At 36.5% G+C, this 27,142-nt stretch overlaps 2 protein-coding genes across 4 annotated transcripts in view; both read left to right on the top strand.

Annotated features, from left to right (window-relative positions):
* The window catches only part of LOC128880300 (putative polypeptide N-acetylgalactosaminyltransferase 9), a 356,839-nt gene extending 340,207 nt beyond the window's left edge, over positions 1 to 16,632 (top strand). For all 3 annotated transcript variants that reach the window (XM_054130232.1, XM_054130234.1, XM_054130233.1), the window contains one exon: positions 16,326 to 16,632. In XM_054130232.1, coding sequence (XP_053986207.1) covers positions 16,326 to 16,377 — 52 coding nt within the window. In that variant the 3' untranslated portion in view covers positions 16,378 to 16,632. The remainder of the gene's footprint in view (positions 1 to 16,325) is intronic.
* Positions 16,633 to 25,912: 9,280 nt separating this feature from the next.
* Positions 25,913 to 26,862, top strand: LOC128879900 (uncharacterized). The gene is given in 1 exon segment (XM_054129460.1): positions 25,913 to 26,862. A coding segment is annotated over 1 exon segment (411 nt). The 5' UTR covers positions 25,913 to 26,451.
* Positions 26,863 to 27,142: the final 280 nt, after the last annotated feature.

Below are 27,142 nucleotides of genomic sequence, written 5' to 3' on the forward strand. Positions count from 1 at the left end.
CTTTTACCATCATATTCTTGACATTTTTCTGATTAAAAGGAGACCAAACACGACGTAATTCGCAACGAATATATATTTGTAACGCATATTTATTTGTAACAACTTATTATGTATCATATATCGTAGAACACTAACTAAAAAAAGATGCATGGTTGATATCATCCGAGTTATATCGTGTTTGGTCTCATTTTAATCGATAAATGTGTATAATATGATGGTAAAAGTTCTATCGCCATAAATTTCAAGCTTTCAAACCATCTAAACTTCTTTTCATCATTAGTCCTCACCTTTAATATCGACTAGGACACCCTGTATGAAATTGAAGCAAAACTTGCAAGAACTTATCACGGGGAATTAGAGCAAAGGGGCGAAACGAATGACGGAACGACGTTACAGATCACGAGACGCGGAATTTCGCGTGAAAAATGTTTCTTGCAATTTCCCTGACAATACGCTGTACCATTTTCGCGAAACAAATAACGCATTTCTTTATGGAGACGTTTGCTGCGTCACTTCTGCTTTACTTGAAAGAACAATGTCGAAAAATGTCCATTCGTGACACTGGTAGGAGAAGAAACATTTTTGCATTGCAGGCGTCTTTATATTCTGAGGAATCAGGAGATAAACAAAGAAAATCTTACTTTGTAATCATCGGCATGTACACATAATCAAAAATATAATTGTTAAGGATGTTTGGGACATACATTAATATAGTCAGTATTTATTTAAAACATTTTAGATTACTTTAACAAATTTCCCATGGCCTCTAAACAAATTTTGAGTCGTTTCACTAAATCGTTCGAAATTTATAACAGTTTCTATGTGTAACAAATTTACATGTAGTTAAATGGAAAACATGCTGTCAATCAAATTCAAATAGAAAAATGGTATTAAAAAATAGCAATAATAATCTATAAATTTATAAACTACATAGTAGACTAAGTTTCTAAAAAGCCCATACGTAAATAATACTTACTAACTACAGAATTGTTTATAAAAACAAAATTAAAATATGTGAGATTCACCCTATTATCGAAATGAGAAAATGAAAATGTCATTTGTGGTAAAAACGTGACAACATAATGCAATCAGTAAACATTTGCGACACTTGTTAAATCAATTTTTGAAAAATATCAGCTTATAGGTGATGATGAGATGAAACTATTTTATATTTACAGTTTATTTATAGGACGTTTAGTTTCGAAAAGAAAAATTGAAAAGTTAGAAGTTCATTGGAAAAATTGAATTTCAGGAAAAAGATCTTTTAAGTTTTTAATTTTTATCTTTGAAACTAAACGTCGCACGAATAAACTGTAAATATGAACAAATTTTCGTTTTGTCATTCTCTATAAGGTGATATTTTTTTAAGATTCGATTGTTCGACCATTGTCTTTTTTTCTTTAAGAAAACAGCACAGGATGAAACCATTGCGAGATCTCAGGAAAAATGTCTTTTAAGTTTTTAATTTTTATTTTTCAAACTAAACGTCCTACGAACAAATCGTATATATAAAAAAGTTCCGTCCTATCATAACCTATAAGCTGATATTTTTTTAAAAATGCACACGTCTACGTCTTTTAGAATTTCCAACAAAAATTATCCCGCAGTTAAAGGGTTAATCAGGTGCCTCAAAGAGTTAAACGGTTGCCGCCATTTTTCCCAGTGTGTGTCATCTTTCCTCGTGGACGAAATATAAAAATACAACAAAAGTTGCACGAGCCGAAGGAAGAGCAGTGGAGAGAGAAACTAGAAGAATACGACGAGTGAGTCTCGTTAAAAAAGGGGTTGAGAAGGACGACGGGAAGGGGGAACCTGGAAGGTCGGTCATTATCCAACCGGAAACGAATGAATGACGCGAAAGTCGCTGGTAAGACAGAGGAAAGAATGAAAGGAACGCGAACCAGAAGGATCCTTTTGGGGAAAAAAACGCGCGTAAAGGGGAAAAGAAATGACGTGGAGCGGGCCACGGTTCACGAAGTACTTTTTTATCGCTACCAGGAACGTTCCTCCGTGTTATTCAGATCCTCATCGTTGTTCAACCTGGCGAAATGTATTTCATGATTCGTCGTCAAATTGGTGTCCCGTCACTTTCGCTGCTCTCCCAGTCGACTGGAATTTCCGGGAAAAATTAATGAACGTTGCACGCGAAAAAGAGACGACGAGTGTTCCGACGAAAATAAAAAGAAATCGAGCGTGTCAAATCGTGGCGATGTAACGCTGCTGGTTCTATTTGTGTACGAGTTGTTTCATTGGACGATTCTTTGGATTCTGTTGGGTTTTGTATGAAATAAATACACATTGGTTTATAATTAATACATGTTTGATGTAATAACAAGACTGTAATATATTTGAAATGGAACACGCGAACATGAGGACTCGACGTCAACCATACTTTTTGATTCATTTCACTGTGTAATTCTTTGCTTTATTTAACGAAGTCGATATTTATTTGTTTTTATTAGGCTATCGAAACGTCATATGTTTTTTGTAGAATCCATGAGAGTAGTTACTTGTTTGGGCTTTCTAAAGTACAGAAGGAAAACAATACTACTTACCACTTTCTTGGCTTATTATTCGTAAAGTAAAACTGCTACCAACTTGATCAAAATAATATACAACGTTGTCACAGATCACAATTCATATATGTTAGGGTTAGTAAAAAGAGACAACATAACCATATGAAATATAAATAGATAACTAGGGAATACCTACGACTACACATTACAGAAATAAACTGAATTAAACATATTGTACGACACATTGAAAAACACGCACAGTAAAGCGACGTCACAAGAGCGTGAAAAAAGGAAAAGTACGGAAAAGCAGCAAACCAAGAGACAATGCTGCCAACTTATATGAGGCGAATAACCCTTCAATATACATTATTATGTATTACATACATGTATTAATCTGCTTTATTCAACTACTATTCTTTGGGTAGGTTCTGAAGATGATTCCAGAACAAACATTTATTTCATGAACTATATTTTGTATAAAATAGGGACAGCAAAATTGTATCTTCAAGTTTGCGCACACACAGGCTTATCCGCGAATGAATGAAGTAATGTCTACAACCAGTTCGTGTCTAAAATATCCATGGCTTGCTCGCCGTTCTATAGTAAATCGACATTTCCCTGTCGATAGTATTGCGTTTGACATAGCGTTGGAAACGTAGTATTGTGTTTGACATCGATACTTCAGCAATCGAATAACTCGTTTTCAGTGTTGTACGCTTCGGTGATATTTTTCGTTTACATGAAAACGAGTACACAACGCACTCGAATGGGAGGACGGAATTTTGCTGCGATCAAAAGTCACGGTTTTCAGCACAATTCTGACAATTTTGTTGTTTACTCTCTTATTGCTTCGTGAAACGCGCAACGAGTAGATCGACAAGGCTGTGTATTATCCAAAAAAAGTACCAAGATGTCTGTTTTAAAAGTATTGCTTGTTTTTTATATTGAATTGCGTACTAAAGTGTTCAATATATCTTGACATTTTACAATTACGTGTATGTTATTACTGTGTATGTTATACACAGACAAAATCTTGCATATACTATTGGCTATAGAAGTACGTAGTTTTTTATTTAAACAGGAAACAGGAAATTGTTAATAGAAATGAAAGTTTATATTATATAAAACACCCCTGCGTACTTCTATAGCCAATAGTATATAGATTATAACTTCCACAGACGTTTAAAAAGAAAGTCGATTTTAAAGACACGCTATATCACCGCCATTTTGTACTGAAATGGTAATACAAAAATTTGTCTTCATACTTCAACATGTGTTCAATAAACCCTGTAAAAAGAAATCCTATTCCTTTTGCAATACTCCCAACATTAATTATCAAAATTAGGCCTTTTTTCTGATTCTAGAGTAGTATTACTTCTTAAAATAATCCAATATTGAATAAAGTCAATTAACCATCATTTTCTCATCGATTGGCCAACGATTAATCACATTAATATTTATGTGTGCGATACTCTCAAAATTAATGATCAAAATTAGGCCATTTTTCTGATTCTAGAGTGGTGTGACTTCTTAAAATAATCCAATATTTAATCAAATGAATTAACCACCATTTTCTCGTTACTATTTAATTGCATTACTTTAAGCACACTTACTTCCCCTGAAATTTCCTTGCACGCAGAACTGTTACCTGTTATGCCGGAACAAAAGGACCCGTTGTTCGGCCAAATGGGAACAATTTTACACGGTTCCACGTTAAACCCTCGCCTGGAAGTATAAATACGGGACAACGTTCCAGTTCCTCGCAAATCTCTCCATCTAGCCATTATTTTCGATCATATCAATCAGCTAATGGGGACAAGAGGGACAGGAGAGGCTAGGAGGAGGAGGGGGGAGCGTGCAGGAGGATTCGTAATTTTCATTTTGTGTGCAAAGCCGTCGTCGAGGTAGCAATTTTCCCTCGGCGCACATGCAATCGATCACCGTAAATCTAACGCTAGCAGACAACGCGTGCCGCGATGCGATACAAGAGGTGGTTGTACACCTGTATCACGGTATAAGTCGTGGACTGATACACCTGCATTCGAGGCGCGAGCCGTGGTACGCGAGCGTACTAACGCGAAGCGTTGTTTTCGCGCCGAGTGGAGCATATAAACAATTGTTGAGACAGCGAACGGTCCGTTGAGCTGCTCCAAGTTTATTTTCCACGTGGTTAAAAACGATTTCGGTGTCGAGTACCGTTCAGTAAGCCGTGCAAATACTTTCTGGGTTAATCAATTGCGCGAACGATGGGACCTGCAATTTATGGGCGCGTTTTCTGATTTCGTGGAAAATTGAGAGAAATAGACTATCTACTGTTTTCAATTTTCAATAGGCAACTGTTGACGTATCCGCAGTCTGGTTATAAGATAAACCTCCAAAAATATTTTACAATTCGTACAGAATATTTGCAAATGTATATGCTCACGTAAAATAGCTAAATAACCACCTAAATATCTCCTGTATTTTTAATCGCACAATAAAAATTTATACCATAATTGAAACGGTATCGATGGAGGAATACCATGGAAGAAAGTTTTCTTTTTGTCCGTTTAGTTTTCATAGCTTCTTTCAAGGTCATCGTTACTTTTTATTAGGAATAGTTACGTTTTTCTTTTTATCTTGTAGCGGCTGAAAAAATATATTTGAATCTGCTTCACTCATGACCTTCCAAGTGACCTTGGGTACCAAAAATGTGATAAAATTTTAGAATAATATTAGAATCACATTTGAACTTACTATTTATGCTTTATCACATTTTTGGTACCCAAGGTCACCTGAAGGTCATGACTGAAGCATATTTGTATGTATTATTTCAAAAAATAACCGGACAAAAAAAACTTTCTTCTATGGTATTCCCCTACCGATACAATTTGTAGTATGCTATAAATATTTATTGTGCGATTAAAAATAAAGGAGATATTTAGCTGAGACATCCTGTATAAATATATGATTCATTTTCAAAAAGTAACTATTATTCAGTTCATCGAAATCTAACGCTTTAGCGAACAAATTTCGTCAATATTATTTAGAATGTTTTAATCAACATTATAAAGTAGACTCTTTCTCGCCATTGTGCCCGGCGAATCACTTAAAAGCGATCTCGAGAAACGCCTCCCGGTGCTTTTAAACGAACGCGATGTCGCTGCCTTTAAATAATTTCCTCCTTAGTTATAGAGCGCAGCTTTTTCCAACGATTTCTTCCTATTTCGTTGAAGTTTTCCCGGGGACGTTGGAAAAAGCTGAACTCGCGGCCCCGTTTCATTTCTTAATGACCGTGTCGTCCAATCTCTCGTTGAAGTCGATCAACCCGTCCAACGTCCAACTTCTTTCTCGATTTTTAATGACAGATCGGGAACGTAGCCCACGTTTCATCGGTACAGTGGGTTGGTTAGGCGCCTCTTCCTCGAGGAGGTAAGCAATGCGTGATACATAAAACATGCTACAAGTCCTCTGTCTCTTATAATTAACCTGAGGATCATTATGCAAAATAAAATCTTTGCATTTGTACCAACAAAAATTGAACCTATTGCTAAAAGAAATAGGAATAATCAACCTCATATAGAGCAATGACTAAAATTATAGATAAAGTTATTGGTTGTAACTAAATATTAAATTATAACTATTAAATTATAGGTTAAGCCATTCACTGCCAGGCAAAGCGTTTTGCTTTGGACACAAAGATTTAATACAGATGTGTAATCTAGGTTATTATTTTGATAATAAAAGCGACACTTTACTTTGGCTGCACTTTGGTTTGGTGGACCTAAAATTTTTAAGTTTCTTTTACATGTGTCTGTACATTTTGTCGAGAAAAATCCGGTAATGCTAGTTTTAAGGCGAGGAATCCACTGGTTCAGAAGTTATGAGCAGTTAAACGTGACATTTTACCGTATTTGGGTGACACTTTCGACGCCATATTGCCTTGTAGCCATACCCTATCGGTAAAACAGGTTCTTGGTGATGGCGGACTACATTATGTACTACTTTTATATTGTTATACCTATTAATTGAGACCCAAACATTGCAATTATCCAGTCCGGGTTTCTATTCTGTGTTTACGTTTGGCTCGAGTCGAGCGTCGAAGGTAGAAAAGGACAGAGAGCGAAAGAGAGCGAGCGAGCGAGCGAGCGAGAGAGAGAGAGAGAGAGAGAGAGAGAGAGAGAGAGAGAGAGAGAGAGAGAGAGAGAGAGAGAGAGAGAGAGAGAGAGAGAGAGAGAGAGCCGAGAAAAAATTTCTGGTCACTCGTAATAAACGATTAAAATAAGTTATTTCCTTGATTGAGTAAAAATGGAGACACTCACGTTTCCTGACAATTATTTAATTGCGCAATTCATTGTTCATCGTTTGAGAATCGCGTTAATTATTATTTGATCTGGACGTTTTCTCAATTCCGAAGACGGTATTAATTAAGGAAGAGGAAGCATTGGAGCATGTTCGAGTTCGACGCTTCGAGTGGAAATATCGATTCGCAGAGGTGGAGAAATTTTATTTCGCAGGTGTGCTGGTCGCGGGTGCGATGATTGAATGGTGCGCGTATTGACGATATTTTGCGCGATTGATTCGAACGGTCGTATGTTTTGTAACGTTGAGCAAAGATAATATGTGTAACCGAATATCAAAGAGAAATTCGAAATGGTCAAAATATCCCATAACAGTTTCAAAGGGTAGAAAATTGCGGGGGTAGCGTCACTGTACAAATTAAAATCTGATTTCTTGACATGAGATGAAAATGAAATGGTTTTTATTTAATTTTTCTTCTGATAAATGTTTTTACACGAGTTCGTTTGGAAAAAAGATGGATGAATTCGAGAACGCAGAATATTTGTTAAAATCGAGGGAAAATGACGACTCGATATTTATTGGTTAGTATGTTTTTTTAATTTTTTGTGTATTCACATAGAATTACATTATAATTGATCGATACCAATCAGTATTCGTTTGTGTTAGGCATGGATTCTTTTTTTAAAACAGAGATTAAAAAATCTCCCACGCGTTTGTAATTATATTATAAAACAAGAATATTCGAATTTGTAAATTTTAATAATTATAACATGATTTTTATTGATTACGTGCATTCGTTGAATAACTATAACTATTTTTTACATTAAACATGACACATTTGGCAATTAAAATATTGTTCTAAAGTTATTATTTTATTATTTTCTATAATTTTCTGTTTTATTTTTTTCAATAAAAAATAATAATATAGAAAATATAGATAATATATAATAGATTCTAGATATTATAGAAAATAAAAGAATTCTATATTGCTAGATTATTATTTTCTGTTGAAAATTATTTTTGAAGCGTGTGCGAGTTCAGAGCTTGAAGTTAAAGAAACAAGATTGATTTATTTGCCACAAGTTTTTCTGCCGACTACTACGATTTAAAATATAGGGGGCTATTCTAGAAAGTCATATCTCTTCTTCGATCGCGGGTAGGAAAGAAAGACGAGGGGTAAAAAGTCGAATGGTTTATGGAGATATAACTTCCTATGAATCAAGTTTTTCCGCAAGTGCAACGATGCATCTGAAAGATGCAATAGCGCCATTACTTTGAATCCGTTTGTTGCTGGGATCTGAATGCACATTCAAGACCAATACTTTGTATTATATATCTGTCCTCGGTAACCAAAAATACTCCTTCAGGTCTGATCCGTATGTTTCATTAGTTAACATTAGAATTAATAATGATGAACACAGATCTGTTACATAATGTTTTTTAAAAGGAGGTATAGGATTTCGTTCCTTAATAACAAAAGATTCATGTCAGTGTAATCATGGTGGGTATTTAAACAATTTCATCTTTTACGTTTAATTGTCTAAAAATTGGTGTCATAGTTTATATTATATTAACTATATATTATATGATAATTTGTTATATAGCATTATCATCTCATAAGTAATTTCGTCTCTTGCGTTACTGTCGCTTACGCTACTTAAAAGATGGAATTAAGATTGTAATTAAAAGATCGGAAAAGGTTATTCTAGTCTAGAGCGTCAACTTTTAGTTCATTTTGAGGATCTTTTCTTTTCAATCGACAAGGAATTCTTATAAAGATTTTTGCAGACGTATTTATTCAGATTTTAAGAATTTACACAATTTTTAAGCAGGTAAAAATAATTAAAATTAAATGTAGTACAAGTGATGTTACAGAGGCTCTCCTAAAAAAGTATGTTTGGAGTTGTCACGATTCCGGTAGTTTTACTTATTTGATATAAAAAAATCAAGAAACATCTTCATTAATATTAGCGTCACTATAACTCAAACAAGAATAATTATGAAATATTGGAAATCCTAAAAATGGCACTTTAAAATTTGAATATCTGATATTAAATTGAAAGTGATATTAAAAGAAACACTATTAATAAAATGTATTCTGTAACGCAGCATCGATGTATCGAAACATAAATGATATAATCGATATTAATAGATTCGCTATTTTTATTAGATATTTATTTCTATTAAGGAAGTGTCCACTGTGTACTTTGGAGCGGGGTTGTATATAATACTCGCAAAGTTTTAGAGGGTTAATTTAAACAAGTTTAAAATTCTATACATATCAAGTACCGTAATGAACATATACAACCCATTGCGCCGAGTAACTTGTATTTTTCGATTCCTGGGCGGTACGGGTTCAGCCAGGTGCAAGGAACCGGTGAAACCCCTGGACCAATCGTTTTCAAAGCTTCATACAAGCATACTTACCAGCGATTGCGGAAATTGCGTCGATGCACAGAGGTCCCGAGCCGGGGTATTTTAGCGGAGCAGGAGATCGCGTACGTCGTGCTAAATTGCCCTTGTTGAATTTCTGGGGTCGGGGGCTGGCGCAAAGACGTTCTTCCCGATTGAGTTTTACGAGGCGTTCACGTCACGTGCAAGTAAAACGATAGTACCCATGGTTACGCCTCGAGAAACTGCAAATGCCTCGTAAAAGCCAGCAGGAGAGGAAGATTTCGGTGGGGAAAAGCGCGGGCGGGTTTGCCTGCTCGAAAAGTTTCCCGACGATACGCTTTTTTCTAAGGGATCGAACGATGGTTACATGTTTTACGAAAAATTACCCTTACCGATGACCTCGAAAAATTGCAGTCGATGCTACCTAACACTTTGGTATTATTGGATGAGATTTACTCTATGGTTACTTTGCACCTTACATTCTTCTGTGAACACCCTATAGATCTAATCATTATCTTGGTGCATGTAAAATGTTTGTGTAATTAAACCTTAATCATATTTAATACTTTCAGGATATCGTACATTTAAGGAAAATAATTTTCACTTAATTTTGCAACGATTCGTTAATTTTTATATTAAACATTTGAAAATAGTTATGTCTTCTAGAATGCTCGGAATGGTTTAGTCGAGCTTGTTTTCTTTCGAGATAATTTATATTTAAAAAAATGGCCTAAATGCTAGCAAAAGTGAAAATCTGTAAACAGGGGTAATACTAATTGTAACACAAGACTTCTTTAAATGTTGAGAAAAATGAGACACTCACGTATAACACACTGTTTATTTAGTGATTAAAAATGTCCTTCGATTTTTCATTGAAAAACTTTTCCAAGTCGAAGTCATTTTGATTACTTTTCGGCCCTCCTAATATAAGTAGACAACCTTATCTCTTAGACATCGATGTTATAATCGAGCAAACTAGACATTACACAATTCAGTAATGTAACATAAAACATAAAATATTGTGTACATGTTACTTACACTTGTTAGGAATGAAACGAAAGAAATTTTTAGGACAACCAAATATCTTTAATTCTCGACACAGTTATTCTTTTCGCATCCAGTTTGCAATCGTCCACGATGAAAGTAATTTGCACGTTTCGTAGAAGCTGAATGAACCGCGCATTAGAATTCCTGGAACGTTGTTCTAACGAACAAATTTCCCCAAGTTCCTCGAACGCAACATCACGTGCTCGACGTTTTCGTTTCGCTTCTCCGAGTTTAGTTTTCCAATTCCCTCCCGCTTTCCACGGCTGTTCTCGCTGAAAGACGAAGATCCCCGACGCGACTAAGCTCCTTGGTCTGTTGTTCACACTCTTAATTAGCTAATTACCCGGTGCACAGAGAAGCTGTTCGCGTTCCCCTGTCTCGTGACGCCCTCTGCGACGTGCGTATTGCCAAGCTCGAATTGCAGATCGGAAAACGGCTCTCCTTACGGTGGCGAATTAATTCTGAATTTTCCCTCAAGTCTCCTTTCACCAGAGATATGTACAGTACTGTGTCAAGGGGGTGTTTTGGTTCAAGCAGTTCAAAAAACGGATTTAAAAAAAATTGTATTTGTAGAGTACTTAAAATATTTAAAAATATCCTGTTAGAGGATTTTCAATATTCGAAAAATTTACGGAATTACGGAAGCTTTTGATAAATAATACACAAAGCATATTTCGAGTTGAATGTTATCAAATATGCCAATTATATCGACAACAGGGTCACACAAACATTTGAAGTTGATCTTAATTTGTACTCCTATAATATAAGCAAATTAAAATGCGCAGATTTTGTTTAAAAATCAATGAAAGAGCATTGGGGCTAGAGGCAGCAAGCCTAACGGTATAATTTAAATGCGTTGAAACTACTTTTTTCGCTCTTGCATGCAAACCGATTTACGGCCGTAAAGGGTTAATTACTTTCGGAGAAATTCATACAGTATGTTCAAGTCTTGATGCATCATCGCGCCGACGAAATTATTCGAAAGTTTGTTTGCATCCCTGTCGAGAATCGAATTTGCATTTCATACGCTCAGGGTTGCGATCTATCCCTCTCGGGAGACTCTGATACTGCTTTCATCCGTAACCGCGTGTACTTCAACGCGGTTATATTTCGTCATTCCTTTGTCCCCGCTTCCGGTTTCCTAGTCGCGACTTAAATTATGAAATACAATTTATTCCTTTCTGGCGAGTGTGTCGTAGCTCCCTTCAAGATATATTCCGCGCGGTGTTTTCGTCGCCAAAAGCACTAAAGTCTGAGGCAGAGTTTTAGGAAATGTTTATATTCATTCGTAAACAGGTGTCAAAGAGCTTTTCACAGTGGATGGGATTTTACGAGAAGTAACTCTGTCGTTTTTTTCAAGTTCTACCTTGAATATATTTACGCACGTTCTTGATTTAAATGAAACATGTTTCTATTACTCTTGAAACTACAACAAACATGTTTGTATTACTTCTGAATTATAAATAAAATTCGAGTTTCCAAAGATTCTAATTCATATTTAAGTAGCCTGCTACTGATATAAAAAAAATTAAAGTAAAATTAAAACGGTTAATAAATATCTATCAAAGTTTATTTAAGCAGAAAATAATAACATTTCATTACGCTTTCGTTATTATAAATTTGTAGTTGCTCTTATTAGTAATAAATTTAATTTTTGTCGGTAATTTATTAATTGTCAAAGGTTAAATTGTCAGGTTTCTAGTTAGGAATAAGAATAATAAATTGTTAACTTGGAACGGCTCTCAACTTATTATATCGTATCCCTGAAAAATTATACCGTTTGTTTAAATACAGGCAGAAATGTTTTAAAAATTTCACATATGTATAATGCATATAATCCAGAAATAAAAAATCCTGGAAAAAGCTCGAATAACTGGCCGTCGCATAGTACGACCCGCTTAATATCCGTACAGTGTGAACGCATCTCTTGAGGAGAATATAGTATAATTAATAACCATTTCAATGTTCTCCATTTGCATTTTCATACTTCACCCGAGGCAACGTGAATAAGTGCAACTTGTTTCTATTCATGAAACTCTCTGCACAATTGGAACGTACATCTTCAGAAACAGTTCTCGGGAATTTGGCAATTACTTCCTCTCGGCGAAAGGGTGTCATCGTAAAATGCAAACGGTGACAAGTTGGATATTATCGCCGGGTACCGAGCGCGAACAGTCGTTTATCGAATCGCAAATTTGATATGGTCACGTTCGTTCAAAGTCGATTCAAATATTCGTCCCCGTTCTGTTTGGGCGAGCTTTAAAAGCTATTTCATTATTCAACGTGCCTCGTCGAAAGACGCACTCGGAAAGGTTGCTGTACTTGGCAATAGCCATGTAAGATTTACACGAAACGCTTTGAGTCCGGAAAGAGCATGGAATATTTTCCTTTTAAGTGGTGAAACGCTTTGCTTTGCCCCTTCCCGCCACACCCCCTCTCCCACCATCACCCTTTGGAGCTTAAAGAAAAATGTTAGAGGATAGTTTGGTTTCCTGTCGCGGAAAACGATATCCATATTGAATGAGCCCAGTAAAATGTAGGATAAAGTCACGCTTCACCGACAATTCCATGTTTCCATGGTCCTATACATGTGTATTTATACTTGCTTTAAAATTAATCTGAATACAAAAATAATGGAGGGGAAAAAAAGGAGGATAAGGAATGTGTTGAAAGAAAGAGTGAGGAAAGAGAAGGAAGATGCGATTTGTAAATGATTATATACAATGTACATTATATCGTTATTCATTTCTTTATATTTTTATGTACAAAAGATAAACTGATTCCGTTACAATCTTTCTCGAAAATTATATACTACTGAAATGATAATTATATACACAATTATAATATAATATATAAGTATAAACTTTTGAAGTCAGCCAGAATCGTAGATTTGCGCCTAAGAACGCGATTTTTGTTTGTATTTTCATTTATGCAAATAATCTATGCAATAATTTACTCAAATAATTTGAATAATAGCTCTCCACTTATTTTGAAACATTAAAATCTTCTTATGATAGTTTTCTACCAATTAGTGTTGTTATTTCCCAAAAACTCATGACTGTTCCAAGGTACGCTCGTATTTACCATGGAACACTTGTAATTATTTCACTTTATTAATTTTATACAGCTGTCGTGCATAAATTGACTGCTATTTCTAGAAGTTCTTTACATTCACAATAAACTTTATTCATGTTATACTTGCGAGCTTATTTTCAAAATGTGTTACCCGGCACAGCATTCTCCCCTGTAATATTTTTTTTTCGTAACGTTTATTTTATTTACTCGATTGAAGTATAAAATTATTAGGCATTCCTCGTTGAATATTTAATTCTAAAATTCAAATCCTAAGTCTTATTTAACAACCAGAGTTTCATTCGTTGTTCGACATTTTTATCGATCATTTCCTATTCGAAACTGTTATCCGAACACTAGTGTTCCTCATCCTCGAGGTCGAGACGTTTCGATTCGAATAATTTTTGAGCCAACTTCGCGGATCTCCTCGCACCACCATCCGATGGCGACGCAGATACGCGCTTTCACGACGCAGAAGCGCATCGTTTAGAAAGTAACGAGGCTGCAGCGAATATATTTCCTCGAAGTAAATACGTAAGACCATAATAACAGTATCGCGACAAGGAAGCGTGGCTGCAAAGTAACGTTGCTCGTAAAAAGCATTAACGCGAAGAGGGTATTTCCACATTGCGGCCCGAGTCCGACTCCTGTATCTTCGTAATCTCGTACAATTTTCCGTGGATGAGTAGCAAGAAGTACATTTCGTAGCGCGCCGCAATTGGAAGCCAGAGGATATCCCGGATATCGTAGCTCCGCCGGAACGTAAAAGCGATATCGAAGCTGGCTCTGCTACCACGTGGCTGCAAGAAGGCTAACGCAAGAAATTGTTCGAATTTTGATCGTTGCCAAATCTCTTCTTAATTAGTCGCTGATTAAGCATTTTATTTTGCCGCGAGAACGTTTTCGATTCCTTCACTTGTTTGTGAGTAACGGTGTGGTGCATGATAGAATAGATATGAATTTGCATATAAAGGGTTTTCCATGAATTGTTCGTGATTTAATCGTTCCTAGATCTTTTCCTAATTAATTAATAACCAGGCGTTTTATTTTCTCAGCAGAACGTTTTCTATTCTTTTATTTGGGTGGATTCGAAGGATATCAAAGAGTTATTTTTATTTAAGGAATACTGTACATACAGGCATTAAAATAAAAATATGTTAGTAAACAATAATGGGTTGCGTGATAGAACAGAAGTAAACCTTCATATGAAGAGGTTTCAAGTAAAAACACTATAGAATATATCCGATTTTTGTTCATGTTCGTTTATGTTCACTAATAATATAGCAAATGTCATCACTTTTAGGAAATATTATTACACCAATTGTGAATAATAAAATAAAATTTATAATTGTATATTCTGCCTAGCAAACTGTAGTCTGACCAAACTTGAACAATACTACTACTGAGTTCTTTGTATATCATTTTAATATATGTTTTCGTTATAAATGTTTCGCCACAATAATTCATTACGTAAAATAGTATTCTTTTCTTCAGAATTTATAACGAAACAACAAAGTAGTTTGTTTCAACGCATTTATCTAATTAATGCGAAGAAGATGTAACCAACACGTCTTCGATCGGGTGTGAATTTCCATTTTCCAATTTCCATTGGAAATTCTCTTGATTTTACGAAATAACGAGTCAAACTGAAACGTTGAAAGAGCGTATTGATGCTTCACGTTGCACATGTAAGGAACCCAAGAAAGGGTGTCTCTTGTTCTTTCAACTTTCCCGATTGAAGAACATGGTAGCGGGTAACAATGAAAGTTACAAGAATCGCGAGTCGTTCGTTTCGCGTTTCCATTATTTTCCGATTGAGGGGCGATCGAATAGCAGGGATTGTTTCGCAACACGATCGAGTATCATTCCGTTGTTTTTTACTGTCCCATGAACGATAATTGAAAGCGAATAAGTGCTCCCATGCGTTTTCTGCCATTTTACTGGAATCCCTGTTGAATAGAGAAAATATGTTTAAAGTAATTCATAAAATGGAATTGAATGAAGTACAAAAATAAAATGGAATCTTCAAAACGTGTTGTTTATTTTCAGACGTTTCACTCAAAATTTTCAGCAAACGATGAAAATTAAAATATTTAAAATAATCTATAAAGTAGGATAGAATAAAGTATATATAAAAGAGGATCTTTAAATTGTCATTTATTTTCAGATTTTCCAATAAAAATGTTGAACAGCTCACGAAAATAGTTACATTTAAAACAATTTATAAAGTAGAATAAAGTACAAAAATAAAGTAGAATCAAAGCAGAATAATGTAAAATAAAATGAAGTGTATTAAATACGTACGATACGTTGTTTTACAGCAAAATTTTGAATTACATTAAGTACGTATTACGAAGTATTAAATTTTAGATGACAGAATTAAATAAACTCTTTCTTTACCTTTCCAAATAAAGAAGAGTGCAATAAAATATTAATATTTTCATCTCTGATTATTCCACATATATCATTAAATTTGTTGTCAATCCTTTCTACGCTCTCTATTTTCCATAATTGTTTCCCAACTGTTCACTATTCGTTTGTTTTTTAATCCAAGGCCTAAAATACCAGTGAAAATTAATTTATTTCACTGTGACGCAACATGTTAGAAACCGTTCGGAGAAATTTAATGAAAAGAGCAGAAGTAAAAATTCTTCTAGTTGAAATTAGAATTCGTCGTTAGAAATTAAAAATTCGTTTAATTGAGCGGGACGTTTACAAGGGCGACCCTGGCAGTAGTATGCCCTGTAGAACTTCCAGCAAAAATCGTCCCGCGGTCAAAGGGTTAATCTCCTCAATGCATGCACAGTGCTTGCCAAAGCATCAGAGAACAAGAAAAATCAGAATAATTAAATGAAATTAATATCTGTACTTTCCCCTATCAGTACACAGTTAAAAGACAAAAATCCGACAAAAGGCAAAGACTTGTACCAAAATTCGAACGTAGTGGAAGCATCGAAGCAACCTGATCGCGTTTAATTTTTCGATTCACCGATAAAGTTGCGACGAATTTTTCAGGGCGACGAGAGGGGAGATCCGCCGTTCGCTTTTTGAGCACGTCTCGCTCTAATTACGCGACGAAGGTGCATCCATATGTATACGAGCGCAGACGCAGGCATCGACGGAAGAGAAAGAGCCCCGACGAGACCCTGAAGGGGTCGGATGGGGTGTTCACGGCGTTGCACTGTCGGATGGCAAGGGGAGAAGGTGTTCTCGTTCAACCACCTCCCTCCGACTTGTGTGCGGAGGAGTTCCTGGAGTGGATACACCGGGTACAATCGACTGCAGAAGTTCCCTCTCGTAAAAGTAACGCGACCGTAAAATATCCAAGGGGCTGGGGGTGATCGGGGGGGCAGGGTTCGGAAACGTCCTAGTGGTAAATTAGGATCAACTGCTGATTATTAGCGGGGGAAAGTTTGCGATTTCGAGGCCGAGTGATTCATGTAAATTAGCAACCGACGGCGGCGGATGCTGGGGGAATCGTTCCCATATTTTGTTGCGAGTCTGCTATTTACGGTTAAAAGTTTTGCTTGGGTTTCAGTTGTTCGCCACACGTAGCTGCAATGGTTCTTGGCTGTAATGGAGCGGGGGAGATTGTCTCTGGGTGGAACTTAGATTCAGTGGTTGGTATTTTTGGAAGAGGGTATCTCACTGCTGGGTCGTGAAGTAGAGCGGAGTGGAACTTCAACGTAAATAATATTTCATGTAATTTAGTATAGAAAGTAGAATATCGAAATACATTATATTATGTATAGTGTTTTTACTTTCTATGAAAAATATTTAATTTGTGTAGCTTTCATTCTTCTTGAGTCAGCTTTTCACTGCAATTGACATTCAATAGCTCAAGTTTTCTGTCGATTCAATTTTGCTTACGTTCTATAAGTAACAATTAAATTCAGTGTTATTTATATTAAAATACCAAATATGCATTTAGTATTCAATTAATCGACCAAAAGAATACACTTCCTTTCAAAATAACATCTTTCGAGCCCAATGTATCTTCAATGCAGCCAGATCTGCACTCTAAAAATAATTTGTAATGTTTACATATTTTATTAAATTAATTTTACATTACAGATTGAAAAATATATTTGATTTATTTCGCTATGAAATGATGTTTACAGACAGATTCAATTCTTAGGGTAAATTATTTTCTTAGTAATATTAATCACATAAGTGTTACAAAACAAAAGAGAAAATTTTATGCCAAACTATTTTCCCGTACATTCTAATATACATCCACTATTTATTGAAATTCAAAAATGCAAGAAAAGCACGCAGCAATTCCACAAGAATCAGATCATCGCATTATGCATTTAAATTTAAAAAATTTTAAACGTACCATTTAAAAAATTGTCAAACGTGACAAGAACTGTAGGTCAATTGCAGTGTAATAATTCCTATTTGTATTTGGTGTTATGATAAAATATTTTTGAATTCATTGCAAGACCCTAAAAATTTTCTACTTTTATGATTTCGTAAAATTGTCGTTTCTTTTTTGTTAAAATAATCATAGAGCATATATTCAAGTGTAAAATAAAAAAAGTTTCTTTGAGGAAAACGAAGTAGTTTTCGATTTATTGCGATTTCATTGAATCTCATTCAAACTCCCGCCAAACTTACGAAAAAACTCCCGCTGCACGCGTAAGTCCGTGGCGAAGTATACATGCAACGTGTTAAAATTAGAGGCGTATTCCCAACAAGAACCTACTAGAAAAATCAGATGTAATTGCAACTTACGCAATCCCTTGTTAGTACGCGTAATGCGTCGCGATACGAAATTATAATTAGAACTGCAATTATTTGCAACTCTCAGTGGCACTTTGTAGTTTCGTTAAATTGCTCGACGATTTTTGCGCGAAATGAAGTAACTAAAAACCGACGCAGTCCAAGAGTAAATTTCAACTTTAATTATTCGCGAGCTCCGGTGTGCCAGAATTCCTCCAGCATTTGGACGAGAGCGCATGGTTTTATTTTGTGCATGAACTACTCGCAGTGTACATCCTCTGGCGCCTAATTATAACTTCAATTTCGTTTGTACGTGAAATTGATCACGACGCGTTCAATTATTCTAGTAGTTATAACTCGGAGCTCGAAAGTGTGACTTTCTAACTTTTTAGAGAGGTGCTGAAAATTGTGCATTTTTTGGCACGCTTGGAAACGAAAAATTCATGCGGGAGCGTTCACAGTGTTACATATAGAAGGATATGTAAGTGCTACATACAGAAACGTCTTTATCGTTTACCCCAAAAATTCAAAAATGGATGGGAACATGTAATACTTGGAATCGTCGTACTCATCTACATTTCATGCTTCATCTTTACGTTCTTCGGGTACTAAGTCATTTTCGAAGTTATTGTTAATGTGTAAGTAAATGAATTGAAGACAAATAAGTAATTAGTAATTAGTACATTTAACTCAATTCGCCAATCTGTGGAATAAAGACAGAACATTTTGAAAAAGGAAAGAGGATCCTTGTTCGACCGACTAAAGGGTTGCATTGTACTTATTAAATTCAATTTCCCATTTACATTACAATAAATGATCATGTGTTAATGAATTTTCCGTTTTACATTTTTCTGATTAAAATGAGACCAAACACGATATAATTCGGATGATATTTACCATACATTATTTGTTTATTTAGTGCTCTATGATATATAGGGTGTCCCAAAAATGTTGGAGTTTCTTGTATAGGGTGGTTCGGAAGGTAATTTGAAACAACTTTTTCCTTAGCGAAAATGTTGCCCGAGTCTTCGTTAAGGAGATATTAACAGAAAACCCCGGCCAATCAGAGCGCTGCCGCCTACGCCACTGCGTGCGCTCCACCGGGGTACTCGCGCTCTGATTGGTCGGGGTTTTCTGTTAATATCTCCTTAACGAAGCCTCGGACAACAATTTCGCTAAGGAAAAAGTTGTTTCAAATTACCCCCCGAACCCTTCCAAAGAGTTACAACATTTTTGGAACATCCTGTCTTTTATTACTCGGTCTGTAAGAGATAAAATCAGTTTATCTAAGTCCTCAAAAATCATTTAATCAATGTATTTTTACTTATCAAAATTGATACTCTCAACTGGAACAACTCAATACTTCCGAATTGTACAAATAATCGAAACAGACGAATGTTCTTCCTCCCTGCATTTTATCATCCCGTTGAAAAAAAAAAAATGTTATATAAATATTGGAAGCTCTCGAGAAAGTCCCTTCCACTCTTTGAGCGCCCGGGATCGCTTCCTCTCGACAGAGATCATACCGTTCGTCGTTCGCGAGAATGTAGCACCCCCTTATGCCACCCTTCCGCTCTTTGGATTCCGCATCTTTGTGTCGTCGCGATGCACACGTCCGCATCCAGACGCCAGAGATGGATGGAAGTGCAGATCCACTTGTCTAGGAACACTCAGGTGTGCGCTCATTAGACACCAGGTCAATGAGGCGGTGGATCTTCACCCTCCGCCGAACGAAAGGGTCTCGGTAGAAGAAAGTGGAGGAAGACGGCGGAAGCAAAGCATTCGAGAGGGATCAGCCACTCGGGAGGTACACGGATCTTGTCTCTCTTGTTAAGGAATTCCATGCACTGAAAAGTGCTGTGTCGGACCGAAAGGTATTCAAGGTGTATGGTTATCGGTGGACCGTAACTTCGGAGGCACGATTCATACGTACGTCCAATAGAGAAGAATCTGGTTAGGGTTTGCGAATTATTGTTTGACGATTTATTGCTGTTGGGTTAATAAAGGAACCGGACCACCAATCTCTGAATAACGATTATTCGATTAACGATACAACGTGGTCGCCGGTCATAGCTCGACTAGCCGCATCACACGCACACATTCGCCTATAAACAAAGGCTACCACACACATACCTCATACGGAGGCGTATCGATATTTCGCGGCATTTTCAACAATTGCTTCATACTAGGCACGATTCACATATAGTTTATTTCTAAATGCTTCAGGGGGGTATTCTGAAAAAAGACTTCAAAAAAGTAAAAAAATTACGCCAAGTACATGAAAAAGTGGAGGACTCAAGGAGTTATCATTGAAAAATAGAAGATCCCCATAAAAAAGTACAAGAAAAGATGTGAAATCGAAATAAGCTGCCAAATGATTTTTCTAGATTTCCGCGTCACAGTCGACACAATTTGAATATTTCTTGTTGACAAAATTTAGAGAAAAAGTAGAACTTAAGACATAAAAACAATATTTTGTTAATTCAGTCGATATATTTTTGCTAGGAAATTAACATAATTTCATTTTTATAGACCTTGAGGCTGACTTGATAAAACAAATCAGGTCTTAAATTAAACTGCTTAAAAAAATGATTTGTACACGAATGAGTTTCTTGTTTGTCTTGTTGTCTCTTGTTGAATGTAACATAGTTCTAATGTTACTAGTTGTAATTAACTAGTGATTAAATTTTAGTAAAAGTTCGCAATAATTATTCACGATTAAGAACTGCGCCAGACCTCTTTGGACAAGTTGTGCCTTGATCCCAAAAAGATCAAGAATCTTCCAAACTGTGCCATTAGTTTGAAAAGGTTAAGAACCATTTTCTCGATATATCTCGCGATCTCCCAACGTCGAGTCCCCGATTGCTACAGCGTTTGGTTCCTGAAAGTTTCCTCTTCGCACAGGGTAGCCATCCCCGTGTTTCCTGTGCCCCATTGAAAGGGAAGTTTCTTCACCGTGGTCCGTCGAATCCAATTTGCAAATTAGAAAACTTGCGTGCATCGTCCGTCGGTGCTGGAAACGGGGTCACGTTTCGCATTAGACTGCCTCATCGACCATAACGGCTCAGAGGCTTGATGCAGGGGCAGATCACGTGTGAACCTACCATGAAATCGGAATTGGACATCCGAATAACCATAGAATTTTCAATAAGATTTTATTCGAATAAATTTTTATTTGGACACGATTTTTATTCAGATAAATCGTAAATAAATAATAAATAAAGACGTAAATAAATTGTTGTATAAATGAGTAATCGATGTTTCTTTGAATATTCCTTGAATTATTTAAACGAATTTGTTAAAAAATATTACAGGGTGATTCACCCAAGGATTGTCCTTAAAATATTTCCGTTACTTTTAAAGATACGAAGGTATGTCTCAAGAGAAAAATACTTGGTCCGGAGGGGGACCTACAATAATATTAGATTGTCCGAAAAATTTCTTTCGTTTTATTAATAAGTAATACATACATAATATTTTATTGGGACAACCTAATACGCCATAAATGCACAAAATCGACAGTCTAAAAATAATATAATTTGATATCGACGTCTGAAGCTTATTACCCCCAAGGATCATTCGAAGGTGGATAATATTGTATGATATGTCATCTGAGCTTGTATTCAAAATTGATTTTAAAAGAATTATAGCATCAAGCTTGAAGTATGTTCGTGTCTTACACAATTATTATTCGAAATTGTTATAAACGTCTGCACTCTCAAACAGAACTATCTTCGTTTACATTTTTGCAGCTTTTGAACACAAATACTGCCAGAGGCGCAGCTACGAAGGCAGCAGAAATTAAACTTTCCCTTATGAGAGACGCAGTGCCCCTCAACTCTACATTTATTTTGGTTACGTTTATTTAACACTTTATTTACCGGGAGCTTATTTTTAGGTTTTTAATTGCAGTCTTTAGCTATTCGAATTTATTTACCGTGTCGATGGTTGTCTACTTACAATGTTCAGTGTTTGGAAACAGACTTGGCTTTCAATGTACCCAGTAACAGTACGGAGGAATTATTGTCAGCCTAGATTGACATATGATACTGTAGAGAAAATCCTTTTTGAATTAAAGTCTGTTTCTAAATAGCCCAGTAGATAAAGTGTTAATAATAAACCAACAAAAATTTGTACTCATGAAAGAATGTTACCATCGCCGATTGATCTGCGAAGGTAATAAGCTTTAGACCTAGTTAAGTTTAGATCCTGTACCGTAGCAGATGCGATGGGGTGGGAAGAAGGACGGACAATATTGAATTAACGCTTGCGGTCGGCAAACTCCGCGTTGCAACGTAGAAGAGGGAACGTCGAAGAGAGCTTTGGTAACCGATATCGCGTGTCATTGACCGTATTCTGATAATCCCGGCGGCAGCTATTCAAAGGATCCCTCTCTTGTTTTTTTTTTTTATTCCACGCTCATGGTTTCGTGTTCGCGACCACCTGTGCGCGCTCCTCTGGATGCGCGTTTTCCCCTTTGACCGATCTCTTTGCCGACGATTTCCCAGAGAATCTGGCACGGAAAAACCGACCGTTTATATGAACTTGTGAAACAGATATATTGTCCTTTGTGAACGCCAGGGACAATTCGATCCCAGTTTAACCACGCCAGGGCGAGTCGATTCGAACCGGAGGAGGGGAGATCGCAAGATACAGAGGGTAATTGGATTTCACTTTTGCAGCTACTGGCGCTGATAATTGCGATTTTATTAGTTTACAACTGATACTTGATCGAACCATCGAAGAACCTATTATTCTTCTCGGTGGTTTTATAACGAGAGCCCTTGGTCAGTGGTTCAATACTTTTTGGAAATTTACTTCTAAAACATTTCGTACTCGAGATATACAGGATCTACTCGTTAAGTGATGCCATCATTTTTTAGATATTTCCGGCTGTGCAATTATAGAATGTTTTAGATAAATAAATGAAACTATAAAGGACATCTTGACTTTCTTAAATGGGCATGTTTTAGACGCCGTAGAGTCGGTGCTGATGTCCTTGATTATATATCATGTCCTTGAAATGATCGGTCGTCTGGATTTTTACGTTATAAACCTAATAAGTATGCTAAAGAAAAAAGAATGAATCGTCAACAATTGGGAAACAATTATGGAAAATAGAAAGCATAGGAAGAATTGAAGAAAAAATGAAATAATTGAAATAGCCCTGAACTCGAAAATTTGCTGAAAACGTAATTACTGTGGGCGTAGAATGTATTCGTACACCAATGAATTTCCCAAAAAACTTTGTAATTTCTTAACTTCCTTTTTTATAATCAATGATATTTTACATATTCTCGGAAGTCTCTAAGATAGATGTAGTCCAAACAACATTTACTAGTTAATATAATTTGTGAAATTAACAAAAAAACTATATTGTAGTTAATTTAATTTGTGAAATTAACAAAAAACTACATTGTAGTATTGTAGTTGTAGAAATTGTAGTTTCTTAAATTATTTTTTTATAATCAATGATATTTTACATATTCTCGGAAGTCTCTAAGAGATAGATGTAGTCTAAACAACATTTACTAGTTAATATAATTTGTGAAATTAACAAAAAAATGCGAAAAGTGGGTAAAAGTATAGAAGCAATAAGTATTTGTACGATCCTTATGACGAACCATTTACAGTAGAGTTTGTAATGTAAACACATTAATTTATTGCTCCGTACGAATTAGAAAACATCAAATTTCCAGTAAAGTACTTTTAAACAGTTGTGCGAATACTTATTGCTTCACCATTTCTATCGATTATTTGTTTTTTTCTTGTTATTAATTTCACAAATTATATTAACTAGTAAATGTTGTTTGGACTACATCTATCTTAGAGACTTCGGAGAATATGTAGAATGTCATTGTTTATAAAAAATAAATTAATAAATTACAATTTTACACAGTTTTTTTGGAAATTGATCGGTTTATGAATACTTTCTACACCCACTGTATAATGGAAAATTATTTTTTACAAAATAAATCAGGTATTAGGGTTTTCGTTGTCGCCATAATCAGTGTCAATGTTTAATGTGGCATTTTAAATGGCTACTTAATCGGTCCATATTTTTTCGAAGAAAATTTGACAGCTGACATTTTAACTTTTCAGAAGAAAAACTTCCACAATTATTGCGAGACATTTCACTAAATATTAAGAACAATATGTACCTTCAACAAGAGTGTTATCCTATCCACTATGCTGTTATAATTAGAAGATATTTTAACAACAAGTTTAGAAAACAAAAATTTATTATCCAATTCGTTCACCACTGCGTTCTCCGGATCTTGTCAATAAATAATTTTCACTATTTCGGCACATTTAACATTAATTAAACTTACATTCAATTATATAAAATAATCAACACAAAATATTCAACTAATACATGTTTATACTCGAGAATGCAAAATTGTCAACAATGTGTTTAGGTTGGTTAAAATAACTTTTGCGATAAAACCAAAATTTCTTATTCAAACAAACGTTTCTAATCTTTGGATAAATGGATCAGCACAGCTTCAGGTAATCAAACAAAAGCAATAGTGCCATCCGAATTAAAAAAAAAAACCCATTTTATCGATCTCTGCGTTTTCAATTTTCCAAATCGTGGTTTCGCGTTCATCTCGCTACGTATTCGCTTTGGGCGTTCGGAGATTAGCTGGCAGGCTTCGATTGGTGTTCACAATCGCTCCTATCTGTCGATAGGATCTCAAAAGAAAATCGCATAATCCGGCGACAGCCGCCAAAATGGATACGGGTCGTTCGTTCCCTTTCCGTGTGACACGCGCGTGCAGGAAGGCGACGGCACGAAAGCCGATTGGCACTCCGCGAACGTGGAGCGGCTGAATTTATTATTTAACTCGAATGAACGAACGGGACCGCGGCAGGACGGATCTGTTTTCAAATGCGTCATCCTCCGGGGGAATAATACAGTCGCGGTGAAATCTGAAATTGGACGACGAGAGCTGCGCAGAGACTGCGAGGAAAGCGGAAAAAAGGATCGCCGTCGGCGAGAAAAACGAGAGGAAGAAATAATAGATAAATACCGATAGAACCCTGGAGGGCACGTGCAAACGACAGTCACTTTGAGGTTAATCCCGGAACAGTGGAAGCCTTTGCTGTCGTCGACGGAGTTTTTCTTTCCGCTTTGGGACGTGTCTTCGCGGCTTCTGTCTGCTACCGAACAGTATATCCGCCGGTATTTTCCGCCCCCGCGAAATTAATATTTTCAGAGGGACAGTGGGATTTCCGCGAAAACGTCTAATGCAGTTTTATAAAGCGAAACTTAATCCCTCCTTTCATTTATAGCCCCCTTTTTTCCATCCGTGGCTTCGGTTCTATAAATTTTTCCCCGGTGAAATATTTTCTGACAAAATTTCTACCTACGAACGTTTAAGGTACATGTAACGGGAAATCGTATTCCGCGCCTTCTCCTCAGATCACATGGTAGTACCCTACTTTATACCAGGATTGTCACAACGTTTATAGTTCCAAAGAGTTTCACCGACGCTGGCGTTCCGTAGTCCCCGGCGCCCGGTTCGAATCCATCATTCCTCTTCTTTGTGCCAAAGAACACCACATTGTAAAAAATTGGACCGTGCATTAAGAAGTAATAAGCATGGGAAAGAAGCGTAATCGAGCAGAAGAAAATGATGACATCGAACTCAAACGATTAAAGAAAGAAATGCGGAGACAAAGGGAAAAAATTCGTCAGGGAATTCCTCGGTTCGACAGGCCGAACAAGTGTCAGGAAAAGTCAAGGTAGACAAAATCTGCGATGTATATTCTATCGAACAAGTTTTCGAAAATAATGACAGACAAGATCTGTGATATAACTAATCGAACAAGTTCCGCAAATAACTGCAGACGAGATCTGTACCAATAACAATTATCGGATATTTAGCTTCGGCATCGCACAAATTTATGCTATATAAAGCATTCAAGCAATGAAATTACCACATGTATATATTTTACAGGTAAGAGGTCCTCGTCAAAAGAGCCTGATTCCTCATTGTGCGGGAGCCAAAGAACTCCACTGATACCATTAGATCAGCTGCAGTCTGGTCGAAACGATTCGGTGAAAATCACAAATTTCGAGATTGCAAAGCCGCAGACGAAGGAACCTCCACAGATTCTCGCACTGTCAACTTCGTTACCAGTTGAGAAAAACCAAAAACATGCCGGAACTTCGGTGGGAACTGAAGACTCTAGCAAAGAAGAAAAAACATCAGAAGCGGAGAAGGATCCGATTCTCGATGAAAAATTGCTGCAAGCAATAGGTAAACGTCCGTACGGGGAAAAAATATTCACTCCGGCTATACACAACGATCTTCTCGTGAGATGGAAAGCTGTTCTCAAAGGAGGACTTCCCAAAGAAGAACGGGAAAAGATATTCAAGAAATATTCGGTTCCTGAGAATTGTTTGACAATGGAACCGCCAAAACTGAATCCAGAGGTTGAAGCGTCGCTTCTCGAGCCGATTATAACAAGAGATAATCGAATGGTGGAAAAGCAACGAGAATTTTCGTTACGTCTCTCGGCTCTGGCCCCTCTCATTTCATGTCTCCTTAAGGGAGTTGTGCCGGACTCTATATCGCTGTTAACTATTTTCAGCGATATCTCAAGAATTCTCGTGGACCTGCGACGAGAAGAGTCAAAAACGAGACGCCTCGTTATTCTAGCAAACCTTAATGCAGCCATGAAAGATACGTTGAATGCCACGAATCTGGATGAATGGTTGTTTGGAAAGGATCTAGAAGAAACCTTGAAGGCGGCGAAGTCGCTGGAAAGATCGTCGAAATAATTGAAACCGGGGGAAAAAACCTCTACGCACAATTAAAAAAACTCGAGGGGCCCGAACCGACAATCAACACGAGGTCGCGGATCGTCGGTAACCGGGCAACACAAACCAGCGTACCAGAGCTACAACAATCAGAAATGTGAGAAAGATTGGTGATCGAGTTAAAATTAAAATCCCAGCTCGTTTAGAAACCTCGAAGCATAACAAGGTACAACCAACACTCGTACTGCCGATTCTAGAAGAAAACCCGGCTATCTGCGTCGCTTCAGCCGTAGAAGAGTATCTGTTAAGGACAAAGGACCTGCGCGGAGAGGAAACG

Source organism: Hylaeus volcanicus, chromosome 7 (genome assembly GCF_026283585.1).
Source record: "Hylaeus volcanicus isolate JK05 chromosome 7, UHH_iyHylVolc1.0_haploid, whole genome shotgun sequence".
NCBI lineage: Eukaryota > Metazoa > Arthropoda > Insecta > Hymenoptera > Colletidae > Hylaeus > Hylaeus volcanicus.